At 42.3% G+C, this 15668-nt stretch overlaps 1 protein-coding gene across 1 annotated transcript in view; it reads right to left on the bottom strand.

Moving 5' to 3' along the window:
- sfrp5 (secreted frizzled-related protein 5) overlaps window positions 1-15668 on the bottom strand; it is a 56579-nt gene that overhangs the window by 34495 nt on the left and 6416 nt on the right. The window contains exon 2 of the mRNA XM_024006729.3: window positions 4165-4242. Coding sequence (XP_023862497.1) covers window positions 4165-4242 — 78 coding nt within the window. The remainder of the gene's footprint in view (window positions 1-4164; window positions 4243-15668) is intronic.

Genomic DNA, 15668 nt, shown 5'->3' with positions numbered 1-15668 from the left:
CAAGCCTACCTGATGGTAATAGCGCTCACTGTTGCCCCTAGTGGACGGTTTTGAAGGCATTTCTCGACATCCTCAGGACATGGACAGACAATCTTGAGCGATCTGATGTTGACCCAATGTTTCCTGCTGAGACTATTCCATCCAGGGAACAAGATAGGGATGTTACCTCATGGCTGCGGGAGGTAGGGGTGCTGAGGTTGCTGCAGCACCCCCTGAAAAAAATTATAATATATGTATTTTTTTTTATAAATATACACTACCCTTCAAAAGTTTTGGGTCACTTAGAAATGTCCTTGTTTTTGGAAGAAAAGCACATTTTTTGTCTATTAAAATAACATCAAATTGATCAGAAATACAGTGTAGACATTGTTAATGTTGTAAATGACTATTGTAGCTGGAAACTGATGATTTTCTATGGAATATCTACATAGGATACAGAGGCCTATTATCAGCAACCATCACTCCTGTGTTCCAATGGCACGTTTGTTAGCTAATCCAAGTTTATCATTTTAAAAGGCTAATTGATCATTAGAAAACCCTTTTGCAATTATGTTTGCACAGCTGAAAACTGTTGTCCTGATTAAAGAAGCAATAAAACTGGCCTTCTTTAGACTAGTTGAGTATCTGGAGCATCAGCATTTGTGGATTCGATTACAGGCTCAAAATGGTCAGAAACAAAGACCTTTCTTCTGAAACTCGTCAGTCTTTTATTGTTCTGAGAAATTAAGGCTATTCCATGCGAGAAAATGTCAAGAAACTGAAGATCTCCTACAACGCTGTGTACTCCTCCCTTCACAGAACAGCGCAAACTGGCTCTAACCAGAATCGAAAGAGGAGTGGCCCCGATGCACAACTGAGCAAGAGGACAAGTACATTAGAGTGTCTAGTTTGAGAAACAGACGCCTCACAAGACCTCAACTGCGCTTCATTAAATAGTACCCGCATAATACCAGTCTCAACGTCAACAGTGAAGAGGCGACTCCGGGATGCTGGCCTTCTAGCATAGTTGCAATGAAAAAAGCCCTATCTCAGACAGGCCTATAAAAATAAAAGATTAAGATGGGCAAAATAACACAGACACTGGACAGAGGAAGATTGGAAAAAAGTGTTATGGACAAACTAATCTAAGTTTGAGGTGTTCGAATCACAAAGAAGAACATTCGCGATACGCAGAAAAATTGAAAAGATGCTGGAGGAGTGCTTGACGCCATCTGTCAAGCATGTGGGTCACCGGATCTCCACCCTATTGAGCTGTTGTGGGAGCAGCTTTACCGTATGGTACGTAAGAACATCAAGCCAATCCAATTTGTGGGAGGTGCTTCAGGAAGCGTGGGAGGTGCTTTAGGAAGCATGGGGTGAAATCTCTTCAGATTACCTCAACAAATTGACAACTAGAATGCCAAAAGGTCTGCAAGGCAGTAATTCCTGCAAATGGAGGATTCTTTGACGAAAGCAAAAACACAATTATTATTGCAATTAAAAATCATTATTTATAACCTTGTCAACGTCTTGACTATATTTCCTATTCATTTTGCAACTAATTTCATATATCGTTTCATGGAAAACAAGGACATTTCTAAGTGACCCCAAACTTTTGAACGGTAGTGTATTTTTATTTTATTTTGTTCAACAGTACCCCCAAACCAAAACATCTTCCCGCAGCCATGCATTACCTCAATGTTGTATGGACGTTACTATCAGGACATTGCCTGAAATGTACCATTTAAAATATGAAATGGATCAAAATGAGTAGATTAAATTGTTTCACAATTCACATTAAATTGTTTCAAAATGCAGTTAAACTGAACTCGAACACAACCTACTGACTAGATTTCCTATTTGTAATCAGCGTTGGGGAGGATCTGATTACATGTACAGTACCAGTCAAAGGTTTGCACACACCTACTCATTCAAGGGTTTTTCATTATTTGTTACTGTTTTCTACATTGTAGAATAATTGTGATAACATCAAAACTTTGAAATAACACATATGGAATTATGGAATAATGAAAAAAGTGTTATTTTAACACTTTTTTCATTATTCCATAATGAACAGTGTCACAGAGTGAAGGAAAAGCAGCCAACACGTGCTCAGCATATGTGGGAACTCCTTCAAGACTGTTGGAAAAGCATTCCAGGTGAATCTGGTTGAGAGAATGCCACGAGTGTGCAAAGCTGTCATCAAGGCAAAGGGTGGGTACTTTGAAGAATCTAAAATATATTTTGATTTGTTTACCACTTTTTTGGTTACTACATGATTCCATATGTGTTATTTCATAGTTTTGATGTCTTCACTATTATTCTACAATGTAGAAAATAGTAAAAATAAAGAAAAACCCTGGAATGAGTAGGTGTGTCCAAAGTTTTGACTGGTACTGTATGTACACCTTCCTGTTTTCAATTCAAGTTTAACGCTGCAATATGTACGTTTTTGGCCGACCCGAMYAAATTYACATAGAATGTGAGTCWTAGATCTGTCATTCTCATTCTCAAGTAAGTCTAAGAAGTGGTATATCTGTTCTATGTGCGCTATTTATAAGCTTCCCGTTCATAATTTTTGTTTTTGCTTCTTTGACTTTCGGTTTTGTACACCAGCTTCAAACAGCTGAAAATACAATACTTTTGGTTATTGAAAATATATATTTTACAGCGGTTTAGATGGTACAATGATTATCTACACTTGTTTTGTCACATAAACAAAACTTTGATGTACAATTASAATTTTAGCAACCAGGAAATGGCAGAGCGATTTCTGCACATTGCACCTTTAAGTTTATTCCACCTGAGCGAGTATATCTGTCTTCTAATGCCTCTTAAGGGGAAMGTAATCCAAAAGTAAGTCATGAGATTACGTTGCTGAATTTGGGTAAGCTAAAAAAGAAAACAACCATCATAATACMTTTTTTTCTTCATATTCCAGTCGACAAATTTTACCCAATAGCAGCAAATGAAAAGTAAATCTGGTTAACATCTAAAAGCCTGAGAGACGAGTGAAGGCTAAACTAGCCAGTTTTAGAATTTTGTGTTGCGGAACGAAGAGTTGAACAGCAAGGTGTTGTAGCAAACAAGTCTTAGCTAGGAACTACCTCAGCAGCAGGAACACATGCAGTTTTATGTGTGGATTTTATTTATTTATTTTTACTATTCATACTATGTGTTTCTCATTACTGTCATCGTCTCTGAAGTGAGATTTGTGTTTGTGTGTGTGTGTGTGTGCGTGTGCGTGTGCGTGTGCGTGTGCGTGTGCGTGTGCGCGTGTGTGTGTGTGTAAGAAGGCAATCTACAGTATTGAGTTGTCAAACTAAAACTGTCATGCCATTACCCATTCATGTTAACTGGGTCGTTCCACTTTTGCGTCCCTTTAAAATGAAAAGATTCTGCACCAATATAGAATTTCAAGGCCTGTTATATTAAATGAATTGCCCTTTATTAAAGACAACATGGAGAATTCAATAAATCAGATGTTTTATATGTTCTGAAGATCATGATTTATTTCATGTGATTAGTGAATCATTTACGTCTGTCCCTCATTTAAGGTCAACCCTGTTACTGAACTCTCGTTATAATATGATGAAACTATTCCTTTTTTAATTTATTTTTTTCAAAAGAAACATGAAACATCTAATAGTGAAATAAATCATAGTGTAAAAGCAGGTGAGCTGGTTTTACTATTTTTGGCAATTTGACACCTTTTGCACACAACAAGCTTCCATTCCCCATGTCACAAGGGGATTTATGGCTGAATTAAGATGAAATTGTCAACCCTGTTACTTTATTTGGCACTTAATAGGCACTTACTATATTATTTTGAGATGGGAAAACGTGTTTTCTTATGAAGTTTAACATGTTGACAGAATGTAAAAATTAGGCGAAATCAAACTTTTTTTCCGACCAAGTTACACTTTCTCATAGGCACTGAATTGGTGGAATGACCCAACTACACACATCAACACTCACACTTCTGTGTGTGTGTGTGTTGATGTTGGTGTGTGGTGTGTGTGTGTGTGTGGTGTGTGTGTGTGTGTGTTGTGTGTGTGTGTGGTGTGTGGTGGTCTGCGTGTGTGTGTGTCTGCTGTGTGTGTGTGTCTGGTGTGATGTGTCTGCGTTGTGTGTCTGCGTGTGTGTGTCTGTGTGTGTGTGTCTGTGTGTGTGTGTAGTACTTACCAAAGTCACTGGCACAGTAATGTTCCATAATGGTGTCAGCTTTCAGTTCGTTGTCACATGGAGGGCAGGCTTTAGATGCTGGGGAGAAATAGAGAGAGAGTGATTGATATTGTGGCAAAGGCAGAGGGTAGTCCCAACCTGAACTTGAACCTTGGACCTTTCGACTTTCAGCCCAACACCTTGGATTTCACACCAAGACATTCAAACCTCTTCACGACAAAGCTCTGTGTTGGGTTAAGGTCGCTACAATATAATGAATTATTACTGAAAATACATGTATTAATTTCAGCTAGTGTAGGCAGTTACTTATATACAACAGCCAGAGTACAGTAGAGTAGAGTGGACTAAAGTAGAGTAGAAGGCTACAGTAGAGCAGAGAATCAGCTTGTTCATACAGTGCATTCGGAAAGTAWTCCGCCCCCTTCACTTTTTCCACACTTTGTTACGTTACAGCCTTATTCTAAAATTGATTATTATAATAACAACACCCCAAAATGACGAAAGCAGGTTTTTAGAATTGTTTGCTAATTCATTAAAACAAAAAAAACAGAAATACCTTATTTACATAAGTATTCAGACCCTTTGCTATGAGATTTGAAATTGAGCTTAGGTGCATCTTGTTTCCATTGATCATCCTTGAGATGTTTCTACAACTTGAGTGTAGTCCACCTGTGGTAAATTCAATTAATAGGACATGATTTGGAAAGACACACACCTGTCTATATAAGGTCCCACAGTTGACAGTGTATGTCAGTGCAAAAACCAAGCAATGAGGTCGAAGGAATTGTCTCTAGAGCTCCGAGACAGGATTGTGTCGAGGCACAGATCTGGGGAATTGTACAAAAACCTTTCTGCAGCATTGAAGGTCTCCAAGAACACAGTTGTTTCCATCATTCTTAAATGGAAGATGTTTGGAAACACCAAAGACTCTTCCTAGAGCTGGCCGCCTGGCCAAACTGAGCAACCGGGAGAGAAGGGCCTTGGTCAGGGAAGTGACCAAGAACCCGATGGTCACTCTGACAGAGTTCCAGAGTTCCTCTGTGAAGATGGGAGAACCTTCCAGAAGGACAACCATCTCTGCAGCACGCCACAAATCAGGCCTTTATGGTAGATTGGCCAGACGGAAGCTACTCCTCAGTAAAAGGTACATAACAGCCCGATTGGAGTTTGGCAAAAGGCACCTAAAGGTCTGATGAAACCAAGATTGAACTCTTTGGCCTGAATGCCAAGCGTCACGTCTGGAGGAAACCTGGCACCATCACCATCACCATGTGAAGCATGGCAGCATCATGCTGTGGGGATGTTTTTCAGCGGCAGCAACTGGGAGACTAGTCAGGATCGAGGGAAAGATGAACAGAGCAAAGTACAGAGAGCTCCTTGATGAAAACCTGCTCCAAGGTGCTCAGGACCTCAGACTGGGGTGAAGGTTCACCTTTCAACAGGACAACGATCCTAAGCACACAGCCAAAACAACGCAGGAGTGGCTTCGGATGTCCTTGAGTGGCCCAGCCAGAGCCCGGACTTGAACCCAATCGAGAGAGCTGAAAATAGGTGTATATGTCTCCCCATCTAACCTGAAAGAGCTTGAGAGGATCTGCAGAGAAGAATGGGTGAAACTCCCCAATACAGGTGTGCCATGCTTGTAGAGTCATACCCAAGATGRCTCAAGGCTGTAATCGCTGCCAAAGGTGCTTCAACAAAGTTCTGAGTCTGAATACTTATGTAACCTGTTTTTGCTTTGTCATTATATGGTATTATTGTGTGTAGATTGATGAGGGAAATAAAACAATTTAATACATTTTAGAATAAGGTGTAACGTAATAAAATGTGGGAAAAGTCAAGGGTTCTGAATACTTTCTGAATGCACTATATATAGATCAGCCTGTGCTGTTTTTTGCCCTAGTCTAGACTGAAGCTCTTGTTTAGAAGCAGCCTGTCAGAAGTTATTTGCTGAAGAGGGAATATATAGCGCAGGATCTTGAGTGATGTTTTCACTGCAATTACTCTGGAGAAAATGTTTTAATTTGAGAAGTTGTATATTTTGGTGTTGAGGCGTGGCACGTGTGTTCGTGTGTGTGTTTTCTCATTACTGTGTGTGTGTGTGTTGGGGGTGGGGAGTTAGATTGTGTGTGTGCGTGCGTGCATCTGTGTCTGTGTTCGTGTTTGTGTGCGTGTGTGTGTGTGTGTGTGTCTGTGTGTGAAAGGTAAATGGCAACAGTAACAGCTAAGTTTAATGAACAGTGATTTTGTGTGTAGAAGCAGAGAACCAGTCATACAGTATGTCCAAACATGAAACACACATGTGTAGTCTGAGGCTACAGTGGAAAATCAAGGGAAAAGCAAAGCAAATTACTAAAATTAGGCCTCTCGTCTCAATTTCACTAACTCTGATACCCCTGTGTGTGTGTGTGTGTGTGTGTGTGTGTGTGTGTGTGTGTGTGTGTGTGTGTGTGTGTGTGTGTGTGTGTGTGTGTGGTGTGTGTGTGTGTGTGTGTGTGTGTGTGTGTGTGTGTGTGTGTGTGTGTGTGTGTGTGTGTGTGTGTGTGTGTGTGTGTGCGTGCCCTTGTCTTATTGTCAGCAAACACACATTAAAGTCCTGACCCCCTCTGTATAGCAGGCCTCACTGTGTTAATGCATGGGAACTCTCACATGGGTGTGTTAAATCACATGGGTTTATTAAGAATGTCTATGCAGTTGTCTTATGCCATTTCCTATAGAGACCGAAATAAGTTCATTGATCCACACACAAACGTTTAGGGAAGAGAGAAAGAGAGCAAGAGGGGAGACAGCGGGGGTAAGGATGTGGTTGCCGATAATAGTATGTTTACCACTGTTTACCACTGTAATACACACTGAGTGTACAAAACATTAGGAACACCTACCTAATATTGAGTTGCACCCACTTTTGCCCTCAGAACACCCTCAATTCGTCAGACATAGACTTTATAAGGTGTCGAAAGCGTGCCACAGGGATGCTGGCCCATGTTGACTCCAATACTTCCCACAGTTGTGTGAAGTTGGCTGGATTTCCTTTGGGTGTTGGACAATTCTTGATGCACACAGGAAACGGTTGAGCATGAAAAACCCAGCAGCGTTGCAGTTCTTGACACACTCAAACCGGTACGCCTGGCACCTACTACCACACCCCGTTCAAAGGCACTTAAATATTTTGTCTTGCCCATGGCACACACAGAATCCATGTCTCAATTGTCTCAAAGCTTAAAAATCGTTCTTTAACCTGTCTTCTCTGATTCATCTACACCAGTGGTTCCCAAACTTTTTATAGTCCCGTACCCCTTCAACATTCAACCTCCAGCTGCATACCCCCTCTAGCACCAGGGTCAGCGCAATCTCAAATGTTGTTTTTGTAATCATTGTAAGCCTGCCACACACATTTATTAAATATAAGAATGAGTGTGAGTTTCTGTCACAACCCGGCTCGTCAGAAGTCACAAAGAGTTCTTGTTGGACCAGGGCACAAATAATAATACAATAATAATCAATAATTTTGCTCTTTATTTAACCATCTTAAATATAAAACCTTATTTGTTAATTGAAAATTGTGAATAACTCACCACAGGTTAATGAGAAGGGTAGGCATGAAAGGATACACATAACTCTGCAATGTTGGATTGTATTGGAGAGAGACTCAGTCTTAAATCATTTTCCACACAGTCTGTGCCTGTATTTAGTTTTCATGCTAGTGAGGGCCGAGAATCCACTCTCACATAGGTACATGGTTGCAAAGGGCATCAGTGTCTTAACAGCGCAATTTGCCAAGGCAGGATACTCTGAGCGCAGCCCAATCTTGAAATCTGGCAGTGGCTTCTGATTAAATTCAATTTTCACAGAACCGCTTGTTGCAATTTCGATGAGGCTCACTTGTTCAGATATCGATAAGTGGACTGGAGGCAGGGCATGAAAGGGATAACGAATCCATTTGTTTGTGTCATCCGTTTTGGGAAATTACCTGTGTATTTGTGCACCCAACTCACTCAGGTGCTTCGACTATATCACATGTGACATTGTCTGTTAGCTTGAGTTCATTTCCACACAAAAATCATACAATGATGGAAAGACCTGTGTGTTGTCCTTGTTAATGCAGACAGAGAAGAGCTMCAACTTCTTAATCACAGCCTCAATTTTGTCCCGCACATTGAATAAAGTTACGGAGAGTCCCTGTAAATCTAGATTCAGATCATTCAGGCGAGAAAAAACATCACCCAGATAGGCCAGTCGTGTGAGAAACTCGTCATCATGCAAGCAGTCAGACAAGTGAAAATTATGGTCAGTAAAGAAAACTTTAAGCTCCTCTCTCAATTAAAAAAAAATTGTCAATACTTTGCCCCTTGATAACCATCGCACTTCTGTAATTTGTAAAAGCGTTACATGGTCGGTGCACATATCATTGCATAGTGCAGAAAATACATGAGACTTCAGGGGCCTTGCTATAACAAAGTTAACCAGTTTCACTGTGGTGTCCAAATCGTCTTTCAAGCTGTCAGGCATTCCCTTGGCAGCAAGAGCCTCTCAGTGGATGCTGCAGTGTACCCAAGTGGCGTCGGGAGCAACTGCTTGCACGCATGTTACCACTACCCTATGTCTCCCTGGCATGGCTTTAGCGCCATCAGCACAGATACCAACATGAGCAACAGCTATGTTTGGCTACATACGTACCATTAGTGGAATTCCCATGAGAGAGTAACGGTTACTGTGATKGGATGTTAATTATTTGACTAGGCTATCTGTATTTGACATTGTGTTGTTATTTTGCTGAACACTAGATGGTTTAATTTTATTTTTGGCAGTAAAACGAGGCTACTCAGGTGAGAAAAAAAMCTCACCCAAATGTATAACCCGTTGGAAAATATAAATGTACTGTTTGAAAATGTGAAGAAACCCCCCCCAAAAAACCAAACCAAACATTTATTTATTTATTTGAATCACATTTTTATTTTGGGTACCTCCGACGGCATTGTGCATACCCCTGGGGGTTGCATCGCGCTTACCCCAGTTTGGGGATACCTGATCTACACTGATTGAAGTAGATTTAACAGGTGACATCAATAAGGGATCATAGCTTTCATTTGGATTCACCTGGTCAATCTTTGTCATGGAAAAAGCAGGTGTTCCTAATGTTTAGTACACTCAGTGTTTATACCTGTGGGTTAGTGTGAGTAAGCTTGCTATGATCAGGTATAGCACGTCATTGGGAAAATGCATTAGCCATCTGCTGACTGTACTTTTCAAACAAAGCTGGGTCTTTGCTTACAGTTGTAGTAAATACTTCTTTGTCATGATTCTCTCCCCATACAACATCCCACTAGCCTCCCTCACTATAATACCGAAGCATTTGGAAATGTTGAATTTAGACAAGGGACTTAGAAGCAGATATGCTGACATACAGTAACTTAATTTTTCAGGTTTTTCCACATTTGATTATGTTACAGTCTTATTCTAAAACGAATTAAATTGTTTTTTCCCTCATCAATCTACACACAACACCCCACAATGACAAAGCAAAAGCAGGTTTTTAAATGTTTTTGCTAATAAATAAAAAAACAAATAAAAGAAATATGACATTTACATACTGTATGTATTCAGATCCTTAACGCAGTACTTTGTTGAAGCACCTTTGGCAGCGATTACAGCATAGAGTCTTCTTGGGTATGATTCTACAAGCTTGGCACACCTGTATTTGGGGAGTTGCTCCTATTCTTCTCTGCAGATCCTCTCAAGCGCTGTCAGGTTAGTTCGGGAGCGTTGTTGCACAGCTAATTTCAGGTCTCTTCTGAGATTTTCGATCGGGTTCAAGTCCGGGATCTGGGGCTGGGGCACTCAAGGACATTCAGAGACTCGTCCCAAAGCCACTCCTGCCTTGTCTTGACTGTGTGGTTAGGTTTGTTATCCTGTTGGAAGGTGAACCTTCACCCCAGTCTGAGGTCCTGAGCGCTCTGGAGCAGGTTTTCATCAAGGATCTCTCTGTACTTYGCTCTGTTCATTTTTCCCTTGATCTTGACTAGTCTCCCAGACCATGCCACAAAAAAACCTCCCCACAGCATGATGCTGCCACCACCGTGGGGATGGTGCCAGGTGTCCTCTAGATGTGACGCTTGGCAATCAGGCCAAAGAGTCACACCAGAGAATCTTGTTTCTCATGGTCTGAGAGTCTTTAGGTGCCTTTTGGCAAACTCCAAGCAGGCTGTCATGTGCCTTTTACTGAGGAGTGGCTTCCGTCTGGCCACTCTACCATAAAGGCCTGATTGGTGGAATGCTGCAAAGATGGTTGTCCTTCTGGAAGGTTCTCCCATCTCCACAGAGGAACTCTAGAGCTCGAGTTCTTGGTCACCTCCCTGACCAAGGCCCTTCTCCCCAAAATTGCTCAGTTTGGCCAGGCGGCCAGATCTAGGAAGAGTCTTGGTGGTTCCAAACTTCTTCCATTTAAGAATGATAGAGGCCCCTGTGTTCTTTGGGACCTTCAATGCTGCAAACATTTTTTGGTACTCTTACCCAGATCTGTGCCTCGACACAATCCTGTCTAGGAGCTCTACGGACAATTTCTTCCAACTCATGGCTTGGTTTTTGCTCTGACATGAACTGTCAACTGTGGGACCTTATATAGACAGGTGTGTGCCTTTCCAAATCATGTCCATTCAATTTAATGTACCACAGGTGGACTCCAATCAAGTTGTAGAAACCTCTCAAGGATGATCAATGGAAGCAGGATGTACCTGAGATCAATTTCGTATCTCATAGCAAAGGGTCTGAATACTTATGTAAAAATTGCAAAAATGTCTAAAAACCTGTTTAGCTTTGTCATTATAGGGTATTGTGTGTAGATGTAGGAGAGAAAACATTTATTTAATTCATTTTAGAATAAGGCTGTAATTTAACAAAATGTGGAAAAAGTCAAGAGGTCTGAATACTTTCACAAAGGCACTGTATATTACCTGATTGTTAATTTAAATGCATAATAACAGAGTATCTTTGGACAAGGGAAATTCATGATTGCTAAGGGAATATCTAATTAAAAGTAACTTCTTCAATTCACTTACATCACAAGACAATATAGTATGGACCCTGGTCAAAAGTAGTGCACTATATAGCGATTAGGGTGCCATTTGGGACCTATTCACTGACTGCAGCCAGCCCAGTCTAATTGATTTCCCCTGTTAATGAATAAACAGGACAGAGCGTTGGTTGTGCTGTATAGAAGGAATGCATTCTCCTGACACAAACCCTGGCACTGAGACAACAGGGAAGCCAGCCAACACACCACAACCCCAGAGAAATCACAATCTATTACTCTATGGGATGAATAAGATGCAACAGCCTCCAAGTGAATCGTTCAAAACAGGCAGAGCAGAGAGGGAGAGAGAGAAGGCGGAAAGCGAGAGAGGCTGTTTGTGTGTGTGTGTATGTGTGTGTGCGCGGTTGTGCGAGAGAGAGAGAGAAGAGAGAGAGAGAGAGAGAGAGAGAGGAGAGAGAGAGAGAGAAGAGAGAGAGAGAGAGAGAGAGAGAGAGGAGAGAGAGAGAGAGAGAGAAGAGAGAGGAGAGAGGAAGAGAGAGAGAGAGAGGAGAGGAGAGAGAGAGAGAAACTGTCTTTCCACCGTGGAGTTCCCATGCATTAACACAGTGGAGGCCTGCTAACAGAGGGGGTCAGGACTTTAATTGTGTGTTGCTGCACATAAGACAAGGGCACACACACACACACACACACACACAACACACACACACACACACACACACACACACACACACACAACACACACACACACACACACACACACACACACACAACACACACACACACACACACACACACACACACACACACACACACACACTGAGGGTTTCTGTGTGACTAAGGAGTTCACCTCGATGCGACCCAGTGCAGTGAGGCATGTTGAACTCTGACCCCTGTCATTATCAGGCCAGACGGCTAGTTAGGACCAGGTGATAWCCTCCAACCTTTGACTTTTAACCTTTGGAGGAGAACGGGCTGGCCTGATAATGAATGGGCTCTCTCTCACTCCCTCTTACTTTCTCTCTCCTCCCTCTCTCTTTATTTAGTTCTATGAGTACATGTTTGCATGCATAAGTATCTGTACATGGTAGTACAAACTGGACAGGGGTCATGTAAATACACTAGCCTCTAATCATTTCGTTAAAGTGGTCAGTGTATGTTCTAAACATTGACAGACAGTCAGCACTGTCATAGCCAGTTCCCAGATCTATTTGTGTTGTATAGGTCCTAAGGTTGCTGTCTGACCAGTGACCATAGGAGTTGGCAGGAAAGATCTGGGACCAGTCTAACACTGTCAGGTCACCAATAGCACAATGACCACTAGTCATACTGCTGGGCTGATGTTAAAAGGGAACATCTGATCCAACGCTCTGTACACGGAACACTGGCCATGCCTTTGGAGAATATTATTTCTGTTCTGTAGAGGACACACACTCACACACACACATACACACTGTGGGTATAGGATTCCTACAGATGCGAGAAGCGTGCTGTATTTTAGTGGTCCCAGGGGTCGGCCTGCGGGGCGATGTTTAAACTCTTCTCTGTCTGTGAGCATGGTGCATTTAACCAGATGTTAGCCTCACTGACATAAATCACATGCTGTATTTCATGTGTGTGTGTATTTCATCCCCGCCACAGCAGCGTTTTATGTCAGAAGTGTCTCTGCTCGTAAGTTAAACGGCCCAAATGAGCCGTGAGATTGTGACCTGTGCATAGTTTATTCATAAAAGCCCCTCTGATACATGGGAGTGTGTGAGTGTGTGTGCAAATATGAGTGTGTGTCTATGAGTGTGTGTCTATGTGTGTGTGTGCGTGTGTATGCATGTGTGTTTATATGTGTGTGTGCGTGCGTGTTTGTGCGGGTGCGTGTGTGTATGCATGGGTTCGTGTGTGTGTGTGTGTGATACTGCACACTCTGTTTAGGATCAGTGTTATTCAATCTGACAGTAGACAGCAGGCCAGTCATCACACACTCAGTGACCAACAAGATGTCACTGTCTCAAATTTTGACTGGTTAAGGTAAATGTTAAGGTTGGGGATAGGTTTAAAACAGGAAAAACTTGACGGTTAAGTTTAGGCATTAATTCCGACTGGCTAAGACAAGGGTTAAGGGTTGGAACAGGTTAGGGTCAAAACAGAAAAAACTTGACGGTTAAGTTTAGGCATTAATTCCGACTGGCTAAGACAAGGGTTAAGGGTTGGAACAGGTTAGGGTCAAAACAGAAAAAAGTTGATGGTTAAGTTTAGGCATTGGGCCTCTCGAGTGGCACAGCGGTCTAAGGCACTGCATCGCAGTGCTTGAAGCGTCACTATAGAAGCTGGTTTGATCACAGGCTGTGTCACAGCCAGCCGTGATCAGGAGACCCATAAGGCGGCGTACAATTGGCCCAGTGTCGTCCGGGTTAGGTGAGGGTTTGGCCGGCCGGGATTTCCTTATCCAATCGCACTCTTGCGACTCCTTGTGGCGGTCCAGGTGCCTGGAAGCTGACTTCGGTCGCCAGCTGGACGGTGGTTCCTCCAACACATTGTGTCAAGAAGCAGTGCAGCTTGGCAGGATCGTGTTTCGGAGGACGCCTCTCCCGAGTACATAGGGCAGTTTCAGTGATGGGACAATTGGAAATTATGAAATTGGGGCGAAAAAGGGTTAAAAATACATATTTAATAATACGTTTAGTCATTAGTTCCCGACTGGCTAACGTAAGGGTTAAGGTTTGGGATTGGGTTAAAACAGAAAATAATAACAACAAGTGTCCTAGCCTACCAGCTCTCACAGCCTCACGTCAGAGTTAGACGTTCATTTATGTTTCTCAACACAGTACACATAACACCCTACAACACAGTACACATACACACTTGCACTGTCAGTCCAATCCTCTTCTGCTTGTTATGCTTTCATACACTCCAGCCTCCCTGTTCCGCTCTCTCCTATAACAACCCCAAAACCCATGGTCCCGCCAGGTACCGCTGCTTGTTTGTGTTGCCTTGCTATCTCTAGGTGTCAGTTTCATGTAATCGCACACCCAGTGCCCAAACACACACACACACACACACACGTACATGGACATGTGCACACACAGCACACAAACACCACAAGCACACAGACACACAGTTGGACATTGGTAGTGCTCCTCTCGCTCTATCTCTCTTGCACTCTCTCTCTCTGAAACAAGAGGTGGAAAGTGAATCTAACTCTGTTGTGCTAGTTTCTACACCAGCTCCCTAACCGTGTTCTCTTCTCCCTTTCCCTCTTTCTCTTGCTCCCTCTCGCTCTCTCTTTCCTCTCTCTATCTATCTTTCCTCTCTCTCTCTTTGTCTTTCTCTCTCTGTCTTTCCTCACTCTTCCTTTTTCTCTTGTGTATGTGTGTGTACGTGTGTGTTTGTGTGTGCGCGTCTGTGAATGAACGTGCACGTGTGTGTGAATGAACATGCATGTGTGTGTGTGTGTGTGTGTGTGTGTGTGTGTGTGTGTGTGTGTGTGTGCGTGCGTGTGTGCGTTCGTGCGTTTGTGCGTGCGTGCGTGCGTGCGTGTTTGTGTGTGTGTGTGTAGCTGTGCTATATCATGTAATTGCAGAATAGCTAGTATCTGGTTCTTGCAGACAGACAGGAGAGATCCCTCTGAGTGATAAAAAGTCAGAAAGACTATACAGGGAAGAATGATCTAGAGGTTTCTAAAGACCAACCATTCATTACACTTTGAAGTGATTTTAGAGCTCTGAGTAGAGGCACAGAGGCTATGAAAAAAAAGTTTAACAAATAATCACGACCTAAAAAAATAAATAATGTGCTTTGATTTGTTCCATTAAGGCCACCTGTTTATGTGCTTATATTTTAAAACTCTGAAGTTCCCCCTCAGTTCTCCAGATACTATCCRGGGCATCCCTAGACCAGACCAAGTAGTGTATGTGTGAGATACCTCTAGGCTGGTACTCTACCATGTGGAAAAAATGTGTCTTCACCAGTGGGCAAAACATTTCAAAGATTTTACTGAGTTTTACAGTTCATAAATGAAATCAGTCAATTGAAATAAAATCATTAGGCCCAAATCTATGAATTTCACATGACTGGRAATACAGATACTATATGCAGCTGTTGGTCACAGATACCTTAAAAAAAGGTGGGGGCGTGGATCAGAAAACCAGTCAGTATCTGGTGTGACCACCATTTGCCTCATGCAGCACAACACATCTCCTTCGCATAGAGTTGATCAGGCTGTTGATTGTGGCATRTGGAATGTTTTCCTACTCCTCTTCAATGGCTGTGCGAAGTTGCTAGATATTGGCAGGAACTGGAACACACTGTCGTATATGTCGATCCAGAGCATCCCAAACATGCTCAATGGGTGACATGTCTGGTGAGCATGCAGGCCATGAAAGAACTGTGACATTTTCAGCTTCCAGGAATTGTGTACAGATCCTTGAGACATTGGGGCCGTGCATTATCATGCAGAAACATGAGGTGACAGAGGAGGATGAAT

The sequence above is a fragment of the Salvelinus sp. IW2-2015 genome, linkage group LG18 (genome assembly GCF_002910315.2).
Source record: "Salvelinus sp. IW2-2015 linkage group LG18, ASM291031v2, whole genome shotgun sequence".
Lineage (NCBI taxonomy): Eukaryota > Metazoa > Chordata > Actinopteri > Salmoniformes > Salmonidae > Salvelinus > Salvelinus sp. IW2-2015.
The sequence above is the reverse complement of the archived record's forward strand: the minus strand, read 5'-3'. Positions and strand labels throughout refer to the sequence as shown.